A 23261-nucleotide genomic window follows, 5' to 3' on the forward strand; every position below is an offset into this window, starting at 1 on the left:
CAGTCTCACTTCTCATCACTCCTGCATGCCTTTCCTTTAGTGTTACTGAGCACAGGGCTCTGGCCTGGCACACAAGAAGAGCAGATGATAATTTTTCATACCGAAGTATTTCAAAATGCCTTGCAATATGAATACTGTAAAACCACTGCACAATAAAGAAGTCACTTTGCACTTTCAGAACTAGACCTGTGTAGTTAAGGAACCAACTACCAACACAATAAACTCTTTTAGGGGATTTCCTCTCCTCTGTGTTCTCATATCAGGTCTTTGATTAGAGTGGTTGTAATAAACCTGCTCTACAAATTTTAGGCTTGAAAAGTTGGGGTAAAAGATCATTATTTCCAGCCTGTTCTTACATTTCAGCTGAACACATGGCAGTCTTCGAAATGCGTATATGAAAATATGTATAGTATATGGAACGTGTATACTGATTTATGTGGGCTAGTTCCTGTACTAACATTATATTTCTAGTTATACAGCTGAGAAGTAAGTACCAATCTGTTGGGCTGCAATCTTTTCCATAGGGAGTGAACCTAATTTGGAACTTAAGATGACTTGCGTCACATTCAAAATACAGACACTGTACTCCTTCATCTGGAGCCTTTAGAGGTTTCCTAAATAAGCTGGAGAAATTAAGGCTTTTTATTTAAAAATCCAAAACAAATGAAACTAAACAAAGTCCCAACACAAAACCTTAAACTCATTAAAGTTAGACTTGGTAATTACTAGATTTGGATGTATGTTTTACACTTAGTACGTGGCTATCAGCAGGAAAAGACCACAAGCTTAAAACAGAACAGAGAAGGGATGCTCAGCATTTGCGTACTGAAAGCTGAAGCCCTGACCTTGGTCAGCTGTCCAATGCAACACTTGATGATGGTCCTTTTCAACCCAGGCCATTCTAACACACTGGAGTCATCATCAGGATTCTTGGTGTGATTAGTGTGCTTGCAGCAGAATCCACACAAGCCTGAGAAGCTAGTTTTACTCCTAGCAACAAACACAGCAGACTTTTATCCAGTTCCTCCCAGAAACAGTGCTGCAAGGAAGTCTAAATCTCTCCCAGCGATGCTATTCCAAGAGAGGCACAGCATAAAGTGTATTTTAAGATGTTTGACATCACATCCTCAAATTTAGCTGTAAACAAAGAACACCGTGGCTTCAATGAAAGTTACTTAAATTTGAATGCAGAGAACACTTTATTAACTGATTACAGTTTTGATGACCAATCTTAAACCATAATTAATATGGGAAACATAGTGGGGGACATTAAGGCTGAGCCATATATATATAGACAAATCTGGATACTGATAATCTGTACATTTAACCTCTGCTTTTTCTTTATACATCTTTTATTCAGTGTCTGAAATTAATCAAAGAAAACAACCAAAAAACTGGCCACTAATTTAAAGTCTTAGTCTGGAATGAATCTTTCGCATGGGTTTTTGAATGCAGTGTAGATCTCAGGGGAGATCAAACAGGTTTGCAAACATGCTCCAAATCAAGCATTCGAGTATATTTGGAGTTTGTCGTTACAGTTTTGTGCAAGTGATTTTACTTTCCAACAGCCAGTAGTAGTTCTCTCCTTTAGAAGTTTACGCTCTACTTAAGAGGGTACTGAAATCAACTAATGAGTTGGGCAATCAATATAAATTAAGTGCCTGCGGTGTGCATCAGCCTCCTGCTCTAAGCAACCTTTATCTGTAAGTGGACATACTTGCCAGTTTCACAGAATTACACCGACTTATCAACAAAACCCAGAAATATATCTACCATTCTTGCACTGTGAACAGTAGCCCTACGTGATGCGATACCATTTTTCACCTGTACAGCTCCCTTTTGTAAAGCTGGGCAACACATGAAAGAAAGACAGACAAACTGTTTGTGTTCTGAAACGATGTTTCAGTTCTTTAGTTCCAGTCACTGAAGGAAGAGGCAGAGGCAAGTTTGAATTACCCCAGAAAACAGAACAATTGGTTTTATTTGGTGTCTTCAAGATGCTTCGCCTTCTGTGGGAGACGTGGGTGATGTAGGAGAAACCATTTCGGGTTTCCGTGAAATTCTGTCCAGTTCTGCCTGAACATCTGTTAAAACTGGCTTCTGACCTGCAAAAGAAATGCACGTCACTCAGTGATGTGAGTGAAACCATTTTGTATCTTCAGTTCTCAAGAAGCATCTGCAAATCCGCCAAACAAAAAAAGCCAAAGAAATAAAAACAACCTGTTCTTGCTTCAGGTGAATCCTAGAAATGTTACTCTGCAACCCAAAACACGCAGTAGAGGCCTAAGGACAAAAATCAACAGCAAAGGACCCAAAGAAATACAGTCACATCCTGTATTCCAGATTTCTCAAAGTGACTTCCATAGCTATATATAAAGATGTAGGCATATGAAGAGTTAAAGTCTAGAAAATACACTTCTCTGTGTTCTATGTTATGAATACTTCTGTACGACTTGCTGCACCAGCTGCATTTTGAAGTAATTCTGAATAAAAATCAGGAGTTTTACCACAGACCAAAGTCTGTTCCACAAACTTGGTCAGCTTAAGTTGACACTGCTGCTCAAGGTGCGTGCGCAAACTCCTCTGTCTCTTCACCTCTGCTAACCTCCTCCATAACTCGGGATAGCACAAACATTGATACACTCACATTTAAACTTGGCCCTTGCTCCCCTCCACTAACTCCTATTCCCTGGTCTTGCATGCATCTAGCTTTAAAGGACTCACTAGCAGACATCTGGTGAACGCTAAACATGCTGTCAAAAGAAAATACTGAATTGACTGATTGTTGAAGTCACTCAGTCAAAACCTTCATGAAATCAGAGCTGTACCACTGGCAAAATGAAGCTTAACAAATATTAATAAGTTTAAAAGTATTGAACTCATTTTAACACTGATGATATAGATATGCATCACTTTGAAATGAAGTCCCAATGTATCTGAATCCTATTGAAATGGCTTATGGCATGAGCTGCCTAAACAGCTACAAGAGAATGCTTGCTTTGATTCTATGAGCCATGGGAAGGGCAGGCAATACTGAATCACTGTGGCAATAAAAAGCCATATCCAATGAAGCAGCAGTTGAAAGAAACAGTGTTCACACTTCCAATAAACAACACTGAACGAGGCACAACTCGGTCTAACTTGTGAGCTGATCTTTTTAGCATACCTGACTTTTTTGCTGACGGTGGCAGATTGCTGCCGGTACCTCCAGCGCTGCCACCTCCAGGACTGCCACCAACACCAGCAGGGCCACCAGGGGAACCAGTTTTCTTACTCAACAGATTATTGAAGAAGTTCGCCAGGACTCCCTCACTGGTAGCTCCAGCTACAAGGAGACAGGGATGGGAGAGAAGACAAAAAAACAAAAAGCCATCCAAACGTAATCCAGAGAAATAGCAATTCAATATTTCGGTTATGCTAAAAAAGCACATTGAAGAAAGGCACTTCCCCAAGTTAATTTTTGTCCCCAACAAGACAAAGGTACCTTTCATGTTGGGATCAATTTTTTTGGACCCAGCAGGGATAGGTGTAACGCTGGCGACGTTGGATGTCACAGATCTATTTGGTGTCCTAGGAGATCCTCCAGGAACTCTTGGCGAGGCGTCCTGTGCAAAGAAAGAGGAGAAAATTAAAAGAGCTCTTCCAAAGAATCCAATCATGCGCTGTAATTGCATATGAATATTATTACAAATATTAACTTCAGTGCAACTGAAGCACCGCTGAAGCTTCCCCCCAGGCACCTCAGTGAGGAAAGGTGAAGCTGTTATTTTATAGCTCCTCTGACCACAGTGAAAACGGCACCAATGAGATTGTAAAGGAACTAAAATCAGCTTCTTGGAAAGCCAACACCACGTGGCAACAATTATGTAGGAAGGATTAAAGGCAGTCCAAGGAAAAGAAAACAAAGAAATGGACAAAAAAACTCCAACAAAATAAACCCCCCAAAAGAGTCCTCAGTTCTTCAACGATAACGTAGGATTGTGTAAAATTGCCATTCATCTAACAAAAGTTGAAGTCATCTCTAAAAATTTGCATGCTCTCTATTAAGCTTCTTACTTTCTAGTTATTTTGAATTTAGACATCATAATTCTCACTTAACCATATATATATGGTTACATGTATATATATATTTTTTTATTTTATTTTTTATTTTCTTTTCCCCCCTCAGAGTTTCAATATTCCTAGACTGACAGCACCAGATTTTGGATATAAAACTCACCAAAGCAATTCAGCTGACATACAGTTTGGTCCCTGGCACACTCTTGGGATGGAAAGGGTAGTCAAGTAACTGCTTAGATGCACTCTAACACATAAGAAGTAAAGCCACAGCATTTAGCCCTTGCTGCCAATACAAGTTGTCATGCCTAGCTGTAAAGAAGTGTCATCCTTTTAGAGCAGTGTGAGAAATAGGCTTTAAACACTACGTAGTTTACACAAATAAACTGATCAAAACTATTTGATCGTGCAGTTAAGAAACAAACAGCCCTCAAATACAGGTGATGGCATCGAAATACTTGTTACAACTCACCACTGGCCGTCCTGCAGCAGTAGGTGGCTGTTTCGCCAGTTGCGACTGCAAAAAAGAAAACCAACCATCCAATAAGCCCACGTATTATTAGGTATTACCAAACTTATTTTTCTCTCAAGAATCTTGTTAGATAAAACATCAGCTGTTTGTTTCATAGAACTTTACCTGCTGCTTCATAAGAAACACTTGGTCATCTTCTGCAACAATTTCTTTCTCATGAACAAACTGCAACAGAAAAGAAAAATAATCAGGATCTACGTGAATACTGAGTATCCTCTGCTTTATGTTGTATCTGTTCACAGATGCACGCTCTCCCACTCCTGTTGTCACCTTATCCTGGCCTAAGCTTGGTGTTACTTTCAGTAACATTCGCACTAGGATGAAGTGGTGTAAGAAATAGAAACATCTTCGATCCCAGGTCTACACAGCAAAAAGCAGCTTTGCCAAAGCAAGCATGGCAAATGCCAAAATGTATAATCTACAATATATAAGCACGCAAAAAGTTTGCCAGCTACATTTCCCTTGGACTCAGTACTCAACACATCGGGTATGTCTTGGTTTCTCCCCTGAAGATTACAGCAAGGACACAGCATTAAGTTTTCTCAGCTGAAATAATTCACGCTTGGAAAACGATCACTTCCAAATTCTTAACTTTGCTAGAAAGAAGGCAAACATCTCTGTGTCTCAATAGCTTCTACATGTACATGGAGTCCACTTTGCTGGCATTTTGTTCAATCCCTGCACATTTTCCATACAGTTCCGCCTTTTTCTTAAATGGTACGAGAGAAGAAATACACTGAAATGTTCTGAACAAACTGCATATGCTGGAGAAGAGCTATACAAAACACTAAGGAAACACTGAGAACAAAATGAAAAGACAAAATAAGCAAAAACAAGTCTATCACCATCCTGGAAGCAAAGCTCCAACAGCTGACGGGGTGACAAGCAAATAATAAGCTGCCAAAATTATTAGCAAAATGTATTTCATTTCTAAAACATCTCATTGTACCTTTCTGACCAGCGGTTTTCTTATGCTGTCTTCAAAACTGTCTTCTGCTTTTAGTGTTTGAAAGTTCTCGTGCAAGATGCCAATCTTCTTGTCGTTATCCCAACCTGCAGGACTAGAAAGAAGGATCATTTGGCTTCAAATTCCATCATTACCTCAGGTTATTCTCATTTACACAGAACCGAAAGCTCAGAAAGTTGTCATCATTTCTTTTCTTCTGTGCAAGGCGGTAACTGACCAGTACAGGTAGCTACAGACAGGGACTGGTTCACCGTAACAGAAAGGAAACACCTCCTGGTTTATCATTCCTCTTCGAGGCAGTGAGTATTTGTTATCTCAGCCTACTTGCCTCTCCAGATCCCCCATCTCAGCAGACTGTCACACTCATCTTTCACAAACACAGGACAAAAAAGGCTCTGCAGTCACGCACAAATGCATGCTGTCATCATAGACACACAACAACGCAGATAACTTACATAAATACTGCGTCTTTTTCCACAACAACAGCTGGAACATTGAAAGGAAACCCGTACAACTTATGGACTATATATTTATAGACTAAATCAATGTTTTTGTTCTCCTTTACCGACGTGTAAATAAGCGCGGCCCCATCTGAGTAAGCTTGTTAAAGAAAACTCCACTTTAGTGGTTAGTAAGAAATAGGAAAATGACCCACTTTTGTTGTTTTAAGGGTTATCTCCCCTGAAACATTGAAGCAGAATACCAAAATCAAATAGGTCAAACAAATTCCAATGCTATTTTTTGGAATAAGCTATTGAAGAATTGAAGTCTCTCTTCCCGCATACATTTTAGGGCAACTCATCTCTTGCTTTTTGACTAAAGGCTCTTCTCACTTTCAAAGCCCACAGTACCAATAGCTTCGCTATGATGTCTTTTAAACTGCTTTTGCTTTCAGCGAATGAAAACTTTCACGCCGTACCCTTATCTCATCATTCTCCCATCCTGCAGGACTACGCAGAGATGTGACACAGATACTACAGCATTAACACCAGTAGCTCCAAGGATACAAAAGCTCTTTCACTTTCCCAGCTGGGTTTTTAAATTTGGGAACCAAGCTCTTGTATTACAGAGTGATCTTCTTTCAAAGGAAAGTAAAGGAGTTGTGCTCTACGTTAGTACTAAAAGGAGTGCTTATTATTCCCATACGGTTCAGTATCAAAGGGAGATTATTTACACGCAGTATTAATAAAAGCAGCAAGGAATGTTTCAAGTAGTTTTCACTTTGATATAATAAAAATGCCCCAAACCCTGACCAGTTTCTACACAAATGAAATTCAAATTCTGAAAGAATAATCTAACAAGATCTGATTCCCATTCAGCAACATTCAGAACAGAGTTCTAAGTTGCATATGGCAATTTACATGGACTAATTCCTACTAATCTTTCATATTCCTTTTCTTCATCTATAGAACTTACTGCAATTATCTGTAACTCCATTTTAAAAAACTAGATCCAAAGTAGGTGCCATCACAGCACTTTAATGGGATCCCATGGTTGTGAACTACCTCTCAATTTGTTAATTGCTGTCTTTCCAGTAATATTTAGACTTCCACTTACTACAGCACACACTATGATGACACAATGAAGGCACACCTAGCTACCTAAACAACATTTTATCTGTAGTATAGTGACAGTTTGTGTATGTTGTGCCTACTAACAGTAAAGCCAAGGGATCTTTCCCACAGCAACTCGTATTTCCTTTCTTCCCTCATCACCTTATCCTGTGGGATTACCGAACACTGAAGACAACAGATATTCAGTCAAATAGAATAACACCTTATGGGCATCTGAAATGATTCCATGCTAAAATGAATCATCTTCTTGTTATTTTAGGGAGCTGATTTAGGAACTGATTCTTCAATATGGAAATGGCAAGGAAAGAAATTTAAAGTAAGGGGACATGCCAGACTCTTGCATATCTCTAATGAATTAATTGAAATTATTCAATGGAATGAAGAAATATTTAACCCAGCATTGTATGTAGGGAATAACCAAAGCAGACATCCAGCCACAAAGGGGCTGTATACAGCTTTGGTAGAGATGCAAGTATTCTTTTAAGCTGACCACAATTAATGTAAAGCTTTGAGTCCTTATTGCCTTTATGACGTGTTTAAGGATACACTGTAAGCAAAACCGTCTGATATGTGACTGAATGAAGTCGAAGTGTTCATCTCTGTAGTCATGCTCTTTTTCCAGAACACTGATGGCATCGCACTGTTAAAATAAGCACACAATTAATATACCACTTCCAGCTATCTGTTGAAGCAGCAGCACTGCTGCACCTCCTGTTCACAACTGCGCCATAGGTGGAAAAGTGACCCGAGATTGTTTAGAAACATAAAATCTTTTTTAAAAGAAATACGCATCTTGGCATGCATGTCGTGTGGGCTGCATTAAACTGGGAGTTAAAATGTTTGCCCTTTTCCATTCTCTTCCCAACTGCAACCACATTATGCGATAAATCAACATCTCTATTGAACACCGATCCATTGAATACAGCCATTTTCTGCACAATGCTTTTACACGCTGTGCTAGCACAGGGCATAGTCTTTTTGCCTGGCTACTTGCTAACCCATTGCAAAGGTAAACCAAAGCAAGAAGCATGGAGACGAGAAGAAAAAAAGAATGGTTGTGATGAGGGAAGAATAATGGAGAACCAGGAGGTGAACTATAAACAACACAGGTGCTTCTCAAAGGAGCAGCCTCCTCGAGGAGTAACAGCATATGCATCAAAAGGTTTATTCTTTCACTGTGGGCCAGCAGGGGCTGCAGAAGCAGTATGCTTAATGCCAATGAGAACTGAAAAGCCATGGAATAAAACAAAACACAAGAACCACGCTACTTTTGCTCGAGACTGAAAGTGTGAAGTATTTCATAGAAACCAAATCAGGTCACAGAAACACCCCAAGAACTGAGCAACGTTAGCAGAGCAGTGCTCTAGTAACTAGCAGCCTGGAACTTGTTTGCCTTCCAATAAAAAACAAAACAAAAAAACACACCAAAACCCAGAAGTATTTAAAAACCCAAACCATTGTTTGCAGAATATAGAATGGCTGTGTAAATTAAAGGGAATTTCAGTTGCTTACTGACTAGCTCATTTCTGAGAGCAAAACCAGGACTGAGGTGTTTCTCAGCTCCCTGAAAACCGGTAACGTCACAGGAAATACTATACCCAAATTAACATGCAATTGAGGCTTCCAGAAGATTCCCGACCTTCAACATAAAGCCTGTTTATGAGAATTCCTATTCAATGTATTCAGAATGAATTTCGAACCATGAATTTCCCACCCCAAATCCACAATTTGCAGCATCCCCTTAATAAAACATACAAAAAACCTAAAATGTGAAACAAACCTTTGTACAAACTACTACTACTGGAATGCCTAAGTTGCATGTTAGTGTATCTGCACCCAGGGGTAAAATCACACTGTCATCTTTGTCTTCCTGTAATGAAGTATTTCTTCTCTGTGGAGAAGCTGGAAAATCCTCTCCTGGTTCTACATATTCCTGGAAGTCTCTTACCACTGAAAGGAAAAAAAGTCATATTGAAACATGATCTACTTTAGTACTTCAACATTGATTTCCACTGCCATTGATCTCTACTATCGCTGACGGTACTATAGTACTTCTGCTGCTGTAGGTTGAAAGAATTGAACACGCAGCAAGCGCCACTCATTTATTTGCACAGGCAGAAGAACATGGCCAGTTCTAAGTGTCCACGGGGACAACATTAAACCATTCTGATTTTTAGCACTGTGGAAGAGCCACTAGGCAGCTGCTGTTAGCTATCAATGCTTGATAAATCTCCTAAAAAAACGAGTTCCTTTGCATTGTTCTTGGTGACATTAATGAAATCTGTTAGCACAAACAGCAGCAAGCCTTACACGTATCATTTAGCACGTTTGACCTAAAAGTCCCTTGTCCACACTTCTCTGCTCCATGTATCTATACTAGTAATAAACAAAAAAAACCATTAGTTATTAACTAGGTTATTAAGTAGTAGTATGTGAAATATTTGGCATGACTTTACAACAGATCAGATACTACTTTAAAATTTAGTTAGGAAGGCAAGTCAGAGTCCAACAAGAATTAGAAGGAAAAAAAAAGACAAGGTTGTAAGTGTAACTTTTGTTAAGTTCTGATGCGAATGTCCAAGCTCTAATTACAAGGTCACTTAATGTTCTTCCCACCAGGGATGCAGTATCAGGCATCAGATGCTTGTACCTTTCACATCAAGTGTCTGATTTCACCCAGCACAAAAAGGATTCTATCCCAAACCACCTCCATTACTTTTCCATGAGCAGCACTGCCTGATTCAGCTAAAAATCCAGGCAGCAAGATGACTTAGCTGAATCACACAGCTGAATCACACACAGCAGCAGCTCACTACTCCACTACTTCCTCACTGCTTTTCCTGATTTGCCTTTATCCATTCTTACCTTTTCTAAAATGATTTAAGCCCCGAGTTCCTACCTAGAAAAGCACTGGGTGAATTAACAGACCAACAGCTTATCCAGCACCCAGGATAAAGGTGCATTGGGCTGAAATTATTCAGGTTCTTCTGCCCAGAATTCAGAATAAAAAGAAGCACATGTACAGATTACCATCTCTACTTCCACAGTTGATTGAGGTTCTTATTAAGGCAACGCTGCTCCTTCAGTCTGGTCTGAGAGCCTCCAAAACTGATTGCATTTTTAATCCTGAGCTCACACCAGGATACTCAAAGGAAGAGAAAAGATTAACATACTGTATCAACTCAGAGACTTTGGAATATAATCTCAGGTCTCCCTTAGAGGCAGAGTTACAGTGATCAGGCTATGAGGCTTCACTGGACACAGCTGAATTCAGTAACAGGAAGAGCTGTCACAGCCCTTCACACCCAGCTGCTGCATCCCCCCCAGTGCCTTCCCAAACCAGTCTTCATTCCCTGAAAGTCCACCTCTGAGTAGAGTTTGGCTGCTTAAACTAGAAGACACAGCAAGGAGCCTCCAGAAGAATCCAAACACAGTAGATTTCAGTCCCATTAGCAAGGTAGATCAGCTCATGGGAGCCTTTCCTGAGCAACGAAGCTGGTACAGGAATAGAACAGAAATATATGGCCAAAACTCCAGCAAGACTCCTCTGTCCCCTTCTTCCAGCACCATCAGGCTGCTACCACCAAGCAGTGCGTGAAGCCACAGCACAGGAGGCTCCAATTCATATCTAGATTATGTCCAGGGCTACTATTACGCCTTGCTTGCATACATTAACATCTCTAATGTATTTGACCAGATGATACTATGAGAACAAAACAGCAAACAAAACTTTTAATGAATAGCTGCTTTTCATGACTCAGTCACTTAAACTTTCTGGATTTTGTAAGACTTTGCTGTTCTGTTCAGTCAGTCGGTAAAGAAGCAAAGCTACCATCTCCACAATTCTGACAGCCAAGATACTGCATCCCTACTTTCATCTAGTAAAACCATATCATGAAACTGGTGGTGATTTTAATACACAGCAAGACTCCTCTGTCCCCTTCTTCCAGCAGGAAGAGACCAACTTCAGACTTCAATAAATAAAGTTTTTATCACGCTATTTGATCTTGACACACAGCCATCCCAAATGGTCACTTCCTGTAGTGATTCTGAGAGGCGAAGGGGCAAGGTTCATGATTTAGTACCCCAAGTGAAATATGACGGCTGCCCAAATGACACCAGCAAGTTGAGTCAGATAGTTCAAGGAATTCTGCAGTAACCTTATGTTCTGCATATTTAAGTTAAAAAGATATGAAAGTGATAGAGCATATTCATGCCGAAAAAAAGCCATCCCAAATCAAAACACACATAGCTGCATTCATGTCAAGAATAACTCCTCAAGCAGAAAGGGCCTAAACGTTACTGTGCGTGAAAGCATCCTGAATGTTTTCAGCATTCACACTTCTGTTAAGCAAAAAAAAGACTCAAAATTATCTAGCCTAATTGATGACAGGAACAAGTAAAAGACTGGTGCAGTGTAAAAGGTCAACATCTGCCTTCAGAATAATTAAATATGAAAGAGAAAGCCATGACGTTTCTTTCATTTGATAAACCTTATCTAGAAAAATCTCTAGGAATCAAGACTGAATTCAACCTAGCTTAATTCATCCTTCCTTGATCTAGAACTCCTGATTTTAAGCCACCTTTACAATAGAGAAAAAGACTACAGTGGAGATATGAAGTTGTGCAGAAAGCATTAAGCTTGTTAGATTTCAGTGGATCCCTGAATATCTGCAGAATACTCACGCTTTTGCTCCATTTCTTTCATTTCTTCAGGAGGAATTTTTAACTTGTCAATGCGTTCTCTTACAACACTTGCCCATTTCTGCAAAGAATCCATTGCAGTCCAAGGCCTTGACATGTCAACTACCAACATAATTAGAGTGTCCTTTAGTGAGCTTGACTCCATTGCAAATTTAAGAAGACCTTTGTGATACAGGTCACCATCCAAAATCCGTACATTGCATCTTGTTTGGTCTATAACAAAAGAAGAAACATTTTGAGATTCACTTGCAACTGTCCACTCCATAATAACTATGACACTTTCATTAGGCAAGTAAAATACAAGTCAAGAAAACAAAGAAACATGTTTTAATCAGTCAGCTTAACACACACACACACATCCCAGCAAACTGCAGCTTGTGGAGAGCCCCTGCCCCTCAGAAACACTGAAGTTTGAAGAATTCAGTTTAATAGCCATAGCTGAAGGTCTTGATCACAGTACCTGAAGATGAAAACTCAGAGATAAAATCAAATATTTCCAACGTTAATCTTCAGAATTTGAGAGGGAAAATGGTTCTCTTGGAAAAGCAACTTAGAAGGGGGAGTTTTGAAGGGGAGATGGCAGTCTGTAACAGCTGAGCAGACAACGGCTGGAAAGGGATGGCTGAATTCATTTAGTGTGATGTGCACATAAAACGCTGTATCTTGGCCATCAGAAAATTGAAGCAGAACTGCAAGTTTCTGTCACAAGCTTTAATGGTTTAGATGGATAGCAAACAGGCAAGAAAATTATCCTTCAGATTTGTAAGGGACAATCACAATGCAAACAGGCCATCCTACTGCTTCTTCCACCAAAACAGTGTACTCATTTACACTTCTGAAGTAAATGAGGAGCTAGTGATCCAAAATTAGATAGCATAATCTAATTATATCTTGCCTTCAAGTAAATGTTCATTGTTTGATACAGAAACTCGGAGGAAGACATTCAGAACCAATTCTTAACCTTGTGCTGTCAAGTCATCTTTGAGACCAATAGCCAGAGGTGGAAATCAAGAAAGTAGGTGATTTCAGAAGTTAGAAGGAACAACTCTGTTTTGACTTCAACCCGCATTTGTTTTCATAGCATGGAGAAGTCATTTTTACCTATAAGTACTTTTGTATGTTCTTATTCACACTCAGCTGCTTCTAAGCATTGCCTCTAGATAATTCATTACACTTCATCAGCTAGTGGTGAGACCTGCAGTACTGCGTTCAGCCCTGGACCTCAAAATAGGCAGTATATGAATCAGGTGGAGTGCATCCAGAGGAGACCAAAAGGCTGGAGCATCTCTCCTATGGAGAGAGGCTGAGAAGCTGGGGTTGTTCAGCCCAAAGAAGAGAAGGCTGTAGGGAAACCTTACAGTGACGTTCCAGTACCTAAAGGGTCCCTGCAGGAAAGATGGGGAGGCACTTTTAATATGCAGTGATAGGAAGAGGAGCAATGGCTTTAGACTGAAAAAGGAGAGATTCAGGTTACATGTTAGGAAGAAATTCTTCACTCAGAGTGTGATGAGGCAATGGAAGAGGTTGCCCAGAGTAGCTGGGGATGCCCTATCCCTGGAGGTGTTCAAGGCCAGGCTGGATGGGGCTTTGGACAGACTGGCCTAGTGGGAAGCATCCCTGACCATGGCAGGGGGGTTGGAACTCACTGGCATTTAAGGATCCTTCCAACCCAAGCTATTCTATAATACAGTGCATAAATAGTTGACAGACTCATTTCCCTTGCCCTCTCCCCCTCAATTTAAGCAACAGTGTGGAATTAAGCATTCCACAGGTGCAGATGTCTGTAGTGTGACTCTTAAACACCTTTCCCTCTAGATCTGACGAGCACGCTTTTGCCTACCGTCCATTCAGAATGTTGCAAAAGACTGCATTTCTTCTGGCCTTTTTAGCCTTTTAAGTGGTTTCTCTCCTCCTCATGCTTGGTCACTCATGCTATACATGAAGGAGATTGGAATGAGAAACCTCATTGTAACAAACTGCTTGTGGACTGAACTGACCTACTAATGGGAAAGATAACCATCCTATCTTCATTCTAAACATCACAATACTGAACCACTGCTTCGGTTTAAAATGTTGTTAGAAACTTACCATCTCGATCTTCATCATGCACATTTAAATACAAATACTCCATGCCTCTTCCTTTCTTGTATTCTTCGATTCCTTGGATTTTTCCTATTAAGCTAGTTTTACCTGCTCCATCTTCACCTGGAGAGACAGAAATTAGATAAGGCTCAATCTTTAAACTCAGCTGCATTTAGAAGTCATTTGTGGCAAGAAGGAATCATTCTTTAACAGGACAACTGAGCTCATTACATTTTCAAAGTATAGAAGGCTCTGCCCAGTGCATCCATTTGTTTGAAGTGTGTGCTTCATCTTAAGTTTCATCTCTAATTATTTATAAAGGCAGTTACGACAGTACCTACTCTTTTTGAATAAGCTTTTTATACCTATTTTACAAGCTAACTTAACACTTGAAACAATTTCAGTCTTTTACATGTAACCAAAGTCTTTCTCAAGTAGGTCCACATGAGAGTGAGTTCATCACACAACCAAAAAGCACACCATTGACAATTCTCCCCAGTCAAACGGGGCAGAACACCAGGCTGAATAGGGCAATACTGTTTCCTTATGATTTGGTGAGTTGGTTTCTTTGAATCTTTTCCACGGTTCTGAAGAAGCTTTAAAGGAGATGGAAAACAGGAAACTATTGTTGTACGTTCTGACACAGCCTGCAGCCCAGATCCATTGATCCCACTCTTAATGCCTACTTATCCCCTCCCCTCAAAAACGACCTCAGATTGCCAGTGAACCTTACATCATAAGCACACTATAACTGCTCGACTGCTGCCAAAGACTCTTCTTGAAAATCTTCTTAGTACACATCCTGGAGCTGGAAAACTTCATGCACCATTTTTCTAGTCCAAAAGAGTAACCTAAGTACATCTGGACATAGAGCAGGGTTTTGCTTCTCAAATCTGATAAAGCAATGAACACATCTGACAGGCTGAGAGAGCTGGAGCTGTTCAGCCTGGAGGAAACTCCAAGGTGACCTGAGAGCTGCCTTTCAATATCTAAAGGGGAGCTACTGGAAAGAAGGGGACAAACTCTTTAGATGGTGATAGGATAAGGGGAAATGGTTTCAAGCTTAAAGAGGGGAGAACTAGGTTAGATATAATGAAAAAGTATGTTTCAGTGAGGGTGCTGAGGCATTGGCACAGGTTGCACAGTGATATGGTGGATGTCCTGCCCCCACTGACTTTCAAGGTGAGGCTGGACCAGGCCCTGGGCAACCTGATCCAGCTGTGGCGTCCCTGTTCACTGCAGGCGAGTTGGGCTAGATGGTCTTTAAAGGTCCCTTCCAACTCTAAGGATTCTGATTCTATAGATAAGAGTTAGTGAAGACAGAGATTAGTAACTTCCCAGAGCAGGTTACAAAGTCAAAATTAATAACAGGTTCCTGAACACCTCATCAGCTTTATGCCTGTCATGGTCTTTAATGTAAAGAACTGTTTTTTTCAAGTCTCAACAATACAGTGGAAGTATAAGCACTACGTAAAAAAGAAAGAAGTGCAAGAGCAATAATTTGCTATTATGTATAAGGATGAATTTTCCCTTTAGAGGAACTTGGCCATCATCCTCTAGATGAATATTACACCTAGATTAACAAGACCACAGAAACAGCCACAGAAGACACCAGAAAAATCATGCTGATAGGATGATGTTGAATTTTCCCAACACAAAATGCCCAACGTTGCTGTAGGAAATACTCAATGTAGAGTTCAGCTTCAGATGTGACCAATAGTCTAGAAGCTACCAGGAAGCATAATGCTATTTATTCTGAGTAACCAAGAAGGCAACAGAACGAAAAGGCATTTAAAGCCAAGTGAAAATAAGACCAGAACTGAAGCTTAAGATCTGGTTAAGTGTAGAAAAGTAAAAACTGAGAAAAAATGAAGTTATGACAGTTTAAGTTTGTTTGGAAAACTAGTCTGCGAGGTCCTTAACTTTATTAAGTCTGGGCACACATAAGGAAACACAATTACATGTAATTTTAACTAAATGCTGGAAAGCACAGCAAGTTTCTATTCAAACTTTTCCTTTTCTTATATGAATATTCTCTTAAATAAGAAATTCTGCCTGAGAAGTGAACAGTTCAAAACTCTTCACCACGGATGAATTACAGTTTTTCCCCTACCTTTACCAAAGTACTCCAACCTCTTGAACTTGTCATCTACAAATAACTGAGGAGACTCAATTGAGCTGTCACACTGGCAAGGTATGCTGCAAAAAGGTGCTGTTACTGTATCCAAAGTTTTCTGTATGAAACACAGGTGTTTTACCAGGTTTAAATTAAAAAGAAAAAAAAGCACAAAACTAGGTGGCTTTGGTTCATTCATACCAAGACAAAACCATACTTATTCCTTTTGAAGAGGATTGCCATTTGCAGCTTCCCAAGTAGCTCACGCTAGCTGAGCTCCAGCTAAGTTCTCTTGCTTTCTACTTCATTTCACATATGTGGTTACAAAGTTTACAGCTTACTTGCACTAGGAAAGTTCAGCACCTTCAGCAAAACTGCCTGTAATTTGAACCTAAGAAACACCTGTGGTCATGAGAAGTTCCAAACATTTCTTTAATGAAGCGGGTAAATGAAGAGAACAGTGAGATTTACAGCTGACATAAAGGAAGCCAAAAGACACGTGGATAAAGGTGTTAAAAAGAACACTGACAAGTGGTCTAAAAAAGTAATTCACGAACTAAGCAGTCTACAAACAGAACTACTCAAAAGGGTGCAGGATGGCTGCCTAGCCAAATGTGCCCCAGGTGATGCTGACTTCCCAAAAGATTCATAAGCCAAATTAGAGTCAGTGTCTGGGAAAAGGTGTCAGACAATAAAAATGGGGACTTTCTTCCTCCTTGCCCGTACCATTCATTGGAAGAAGTAAGAAAAGATTACCTCTAACAAGAGAACAAAAGTCCTGATGCTCCATTCTGCCTCTGTTTCTTAAGCACGTTGGACACACTTTCACAACCACGATAGCTGTAAATACATTTGATCCTCGCTATTCATCTGTTTTTTTCTCATCCTAAAGCCTTCAAAACAAAACTCCTGAAAAGTCAACCAGTTGTGAATACACACACGTTACGCTGGGAAACGGCAGCAGTATAGTTTGGCTTTCTAATGACTTTTCAACAAATTCTATTTGCATGCAATGCTAACATCTAAAGACACTCCTAAACTCAAATCTTTTACTGTAATGCTTTTAGTATATACTGAAGCTTTCCTTCACCAGAGGACAAGGAAAATATTGGTGAGGAAATGGAAGTCTGTTGGTTATTTTAAGTTTGAGGGGTAAGTGACAGCACCGCGATACAACTAGTGTAGCTACTGCCAGGCACATCCATAAGAGCGTGCATATACTCTTTTTTTTCCAAATAAGAACATGTGGATACACACACACCTGTAGCATTTGACATTCTGAACCCTAACATACTTAAGAATATTGTTTTGTCACTGTCTCTGGGTAACCCTGAAGTGCAGGAAAAAGCAGTGGGACTTACTATCAAACCAAAGGGACAGTTCATATCCCTAGGTCTTAAGCTTTACTGCCTGTTCACGTTATGAAATAAGGTGCTTCATTTTATCTGAAGATCTACTGAAACACTGCGCAAGACAAAGTGCTATTACGCACCTCCAGGAAGAGTAATCATCATACCCCTCATCCCTCCAAAATGTTGAGGCAGAAAATCCTTTGGCTTCTTTACTTCAAAAGATGTGATAATCAAATTTCCACACATAAACTCACAGAGAAAAACATTTCCGACATGCAATTCTTGCTCCAGAACTGCAAGGCAGAATAAAACTCAAGATGCAAACGTAAGATTTTGCATCCTGCTTTTGTAAGTAACCAAAACCCCTCCTTTTCTAAGATAAATCTTAAAGAACTCCCCACTGCATCAAGCTGCACTTACACATTAATCACACCGTGAGGAAACAGAAGCGATGCTTGCCAGCAAGCAGTGCCGTACGCTAAAGCTGAATACAAACATGAGAGACAATAGATTTAATTTTTCCGGAAGCCGAGCTAGGAAGCAATCAAAGCAATCTGCTTACACGGTATTTCACCATCTTGTTAAGCAAAAGGAGAGCCCTGCATTCAGCTGAACAAAAGCCATCTCACTTCCATGCCCATGCTGCTCCTTCATTCCCTGACAAAACACTCAAGCAGTCTTGACCAGGAGCAGCAAGGCGCAGGATGCTACACAACCCTGCTCTGCTCCCTGCTGGTTGGGTGCTGTCCAGCCCCATACCCTGAGGCAATTTAGGTTACAGAACATCTGTTCCATTAAACATTGATAACTATCCATATTTACTACTCATACTTCCACTTCTCTTTCAGTTTAGGAAACGAAAAGAGAAGCAGATTATCGCTTGTCTTAGAACAAGGCAGACATTTATTAATTTCTTACAGCACACAGAACTCCACTGAGTATAATTCATTATTGCCATGACAGACATTAGTTTGCACTTACATAAATCTTCTCCAAATATCCAAATATCTTCAAAACACATGAAATCATCAAAACAAAATGCTTGTTTCATCAGTATTGTTGGTTTACCCCTCTTCCATGAGGGGCTCTTTTTTTTTTTTCCCTGGCAATAGCTTGAAAAGCAGTGGATTTGCTGAAAAGCTGCGTGTGTAGCCATAATGCCAAAGGTTTCTTGATGGAACTTGAAACTGAGTTATCAAGCACAAAGCAGCTTTCCCAGAATCTCACTGATCTCTATTCTATGCAGTGTGGAACCTCCCAGCCCTAATCCAGTGGAGTCGAGACACAACAGCCTTCCCACTACAGTCAAGGGCATGTGCACTACAGCTATTTTCCAGATAAAACCCTTCTCTCAAGCACAGGCTCATAGCTGCCTTTTCTACAGCCTCACATCAACCAGTGAAAGAGACTTGCTTACACATACGGTACTAATTGAAGGATGCCTTCTGCAGAGCAAAACCAAAATAATCAGGGTAGGCCAAGTTTAGTTTGCGTTCAGAGAATGGAAGAACAAAATTAATGATGCTGACGAGATTCTTCTCCACAATTCCTCAAAACAACGCGCAAGTTCACAGTCAGTAGGTCGTATTAAGTCATCAAATAACTCACCATCAAATTAGACTTTGCTTGTTAGACAAAAAGCTTTGTTTTACCCCATTGAAAACATCTTTCTCCTCACACATCATTTGCTTGGTTTTACTGTGGCACTAAAAAATTAAACAGCTTTTCCAAGGAGCACTAACTGTACTTCTGCATAACAGCAGAATATAAAGCACAACATAAACAACCGTTCCAGCATCCTTTTGTGAAGTCTTGCAACACAAGAATAGATGGGCTGACTACGGAAACAGGTAGAGCAGTATTACTTATTTCTACAGTGAATACAGGCAGCACACCTCTAAGGCAAGCACTAAGTCTCTGTAACACAGCAGTAAGTCACCTACTGCATTTTAACCCAGGTTCACTACCAAAAGAGAATAACGCTGTGCTACTATCAAAGGGATGCCTTCATTAGTATTCCCATCACTAGCCTACCTGGAGAGAACAGAAACACAATTCCTTCCACATTATCACCTTCAGAACTATTTCTGAGATAGATCCAGGCATCAGCAGCACCACTGGCAACGCAGAGACAAATAAAATAAATGCAGCTCAAAAATGCCACTTTCCCATGCTGTTATGATTCAATAAGGCTTACTACACAACTTTCATTTCATTCTGGCCTCTTGGAAAATGAGTTAGAACAGGGAAAACATTCCCAAAAGCGCACCTTCATTCTGAAACAGTAACCTAATTGTTTTGCTGCTACACTATCTAGGTAAATATCCCATCAAAACAACAGATACTTTAGCACCCTAACTCTGTTGACTGAAACAGAACATGGCTTACATTTGGAAGGCTCTTATCGCACAGAAGGTGAAGAAGTTCAAGTTTAGATTTGAAGAGGAAGAAAAGAAGTTACCTGGCAACTCTTGCAAGAGTAGAGAATTACAAATCATTCAAGATAAACAACAAGATACAATCAATAAGCAACATTTTATCAGCCTCAGTGATGAAGTGATGGTGGCAGAGCTGACAAACATTTGAACAGAAAAAAAGAAAGAAACGGACAAGTAAAATTAAGCAATAAGATTTCATACTATTTTTTTGTAGTCTCATAACAATCTGCTGTCTCAAAATGTAATGCTGAAGCTCACTACAGTTCAAGAATCCACTCAAGGAAAGCAACAAGCTGAAACAACTCCTTGGGATATACCTGTTCTCTACAGTAAGTCATTTCCAAAACATGTGCACGTAAAAAAGTGCACTTGCAAATTAGCTGTATAGACCGTGGGAACTTCTCAAGCACTCTGACAGCCAATAGACAGAAGCAGAGCTCAAAGATTCAGACAGACAGGCCTGGCCCTGCAAAGCAAGAAAATGTGCACACGAGGCAGCTGAGCACTGACTGCCCACTCTGCTCACAGCCTTTATTACAGAGCAGAGTACAGAGAAAGCGCAGATACTAATGATTCAATGGCAGTGTAAGTATGCAACATAGACACAGTTGGGTGCACGTGTCACTGGATGGTTTGACATCCTGAGAACTGCAGGCAAAGGATTGTGCTGTGCTTCAGAGATCAGAATGCATGAAACACAAAGCCTGCTAGAAAGCAGCTATTCAGTTGGTTTACAAGCTAGGGAACATGTTTTCTCATGCATCACGGAATGACTTTGCACATTACTGCTTGAATACATGCTGCAATTTATTGACTACATGATTAGTTCAGGCCTCTGAATTCAAGCCTTCACACATTCTGGGCTGCTATGGATTCCATCCATAACCTGCAGTGATGACATTTCAGCTGCTTCAACTATCCCGCTTGCTGGTTCAGGTACAACCATTGCAGGAGGGAATGAACAAGAGGGCTCTCAGCAAGCATCAGCTTTATCACCACACTCAACAAAAAGCACCAATCTCTTGTGCTCAGCGCCTTTACTGTACAAGAAAGCAGAAGGAAGAGTTTGGGGGGAAAAAAGAATGAAAAATTCAACAACAAAGGCTACACGCTTTTCAGCTGTTTTCAAAACAGTACCTAGAATTGGCAGCAAGACAAGCTCATTTCCTTAAGAAAACAGGGATGGCATGTTTCCTATTGCTATAATGTACTAAATGAAGTGGCTATAGCTGCTCTGACAGAACTGCCTAGGGATCAGGGCATATTTGTGGTACAGACTTGTTTAGGAAAGCTTGTATTTCTATGGTTGTATGTGCTAATAATAGAAAAATGCTTTTATACTACATGCAGTGCCAGTCAGTTTGAAGTCCTCACATTAAGACTGAAACAATCCTGGAGAAATAAGACTGTAAGTTAGTCTGGATTTCGTCAGTTTTGAGTACAGAACGACCAGCGTTTTATGTTAACCTTCATTTCATAAAACAGCACATCATATCCAGAAACTGACAGCTGGTATCACACTTCTTCCTGAGTTTTTTCTATGGTGTTTTGAAATGTTTTATAGGTTCTTAAAAATGAGACACAGTTAGAAACGAATGCTGAAATAGCACAATTAACCTGCTGATACTGTAACTGATCTAACAAAGTAGGTGAAAACATACTTGACAATTCCTGCTTAAAAGTTTTCTAAGAGTAAAGAAATTGGAAATAGCTGTGGTAAGAAGTGATCCTTATGAACAACAAAAAGCCAGCATACAAACTACTTAAAGGAAAAAAGCTTAAAAACAAAGAAAACCTGGGACAACTGAGAAACTGCCTGAAGAGATGAGGCTTCACCTACTCCAGCCTCAATCTGTCCAGTACAGCACACACACAAGCTCTCCTTTCCCACATGCTTCACCCTGACTTGCAAAGGAACAGCCAACTGAATACAGAGATTATGTAGAATTCTTACAAGAGAAATGACAATCACACAACAGCAAAAAAAAAGGGCATCAGCTAAAAAGAAGTGTTACACTGAGGTGTTCCACAGCTGTGTGGATGTGGCACTGAGGGACGTGCTCAGTGGGCATGGTGGGGATGGATTGGCGGTTGGACTAAGTGACATCAGAAGGTTTTTCCAACCTTAATGGTTCTATGATTTAGTCATCCTATAAGCGCTACATAAAGAAATTAACAGCATGGCTCTATACAAAAGGTTAAACAAACAGAATGAGTGTTTGAAACCATTCTATGATGTCCTCAAGCTCTGAAGGAAACACAGACTCACACTACTGATCAGTGAAGATTAGCAGTATTCCATACACTACACTACAAAGAAAGACAGCGTAATCTTCTTGGCAAGGATCACCACTGGAAGGAAGAAACATCCCAACTCCACCAAGAACAGCTATCCAATTTCATTTCCAAGGATCACGTAAAAAGCTGTCAATTATTATGCAATCTTCCTTTAACATCAGCAGAACCTCCAATCTCAAAAGCCTACTCGGTTACATCATGTAACAAGCGACAAATCAGAAGGCAAGAAGTTCTGTAACAGGTTCACCAGACAGTCCCGTAATGCCCGCACAATATTCTCCTCGCTGGGAAGTTCTAAGCCACCGCTCAGAGCAGGAAGGGTCACAACCACAGACAGCTCTAGGGTGAGAGAGAACACTTGGGAAAAGGCCCTCAAGAAAGAGATGACCAACAGGGCTACAAAGAGCCGTGGCGCACCCAGAGCCCACACGACTCTCCCGGGCTCCAGCCACGCTCCCACACGCCGACACGCAGCTCTCAGAGAGAGGAGGGCTGGCCGAGCGGGAAGCGGCAGCGAGCTGCAGATCCACCCGCCCGCAGCCATTCAGATCCTCGTGGCCGAGCGCGCGGGAGGGCCGCGGTGCTCACCCAGCAGCAGGACGCTCTTCCCCGAGGGCAGCTTGGAGCGGGAGCGCGTGGACACCTCGCTGAGGATGCAGGACCTGCGGCGGAGAGAGGCGCGGCTGAGCCGGGGCTGCGGGGCCGACGCCCAGCGCTCCCCTTCTCTTCGCTTCCCTTCCTTTCCTTCCCGCCCGCCCGCGGCGCGGCCCCCGCCTCCCCGCACCCGCAGGGCCGGTAGCCACCGCCCGCCCGGCCGAGTCGGCCCGCAGCCCGGCGGCGGGGCGGGGCGGGCGATTACCAGAGGTTCTGCCCATCGTCCTCCTCGCCGCCCGCCCTCAGCTCCGCGCTGGCGTTGTTCGCGGCTCCGGATGCCGAGGAGGAACCGAAGGAACCGGCTCTCCCCACCGCCGCCATCTTCGCTGCCTCCTCCCTTCCCCGCCCAACCGCCTCCCCGAGACGCGGAGCGGGCGGCGGCGCGGCGGCGGCTGACAGGAACCCGGATGTGGGGAGCCGGGGGCGGAGTGAAGGGAGGTGCGCCGCGCCCCGGTGAGGCGGAGCGGGCGGCCCTGCGTCGGACGGCG

At 41.3% G+C, this 23261-nt stretch overlaps 1 protein-coding gene across 1 annotated transcript; it reads right to left on the bottom strand.

The window, feature by feature from the left end:
• Positions 1-620: 620 nt before the first annotated feature.
• Positions 621-23261, bottom strand: DYNC1LI1 (dynein cytoplasmic 1 light intermediate chain 1). The gene is made up of 13 exons (XM_072329439.1): positions 22979-23261; positions 22708-22781; positions 13922-14038; positions 11816-12046; positions 8910-9079; positions 7676-7769; positions 6011-6146; positions 5538-5649; positions 4694-4753; positions 4529-4573; positions 3485-3605; positions 3167-3325; positions 621-2105 (listed from the first exon to the last, which is right to left on the bottom strand). Exons 1-13 carry the CDS (start codon positions 23092-23094, stop codon positions 1993-1995), a joined length of 1548 nt encoding a protein of 515 aa, XP_072185540.1. The 5' UTR covers positions 23095-23261; the 3' UTR covers positions 621-1992.

Source organism: Excalfactoria chinensis, chromosome 2 (assembly GCF_039878825.1).
Source record: "Excalfactoria chinensis isolate bCotChi1 chromosome 2, bCotChi1.hap2, whole genome shotgun sequence".
Classification (NCBI taxonomy): domain Eukaryota; kingdom Metazoa; phylum Chordata; class Aves; order Galliformes; family Phasianidae; genus Excalfactoria; species Excalfactoria chinensis.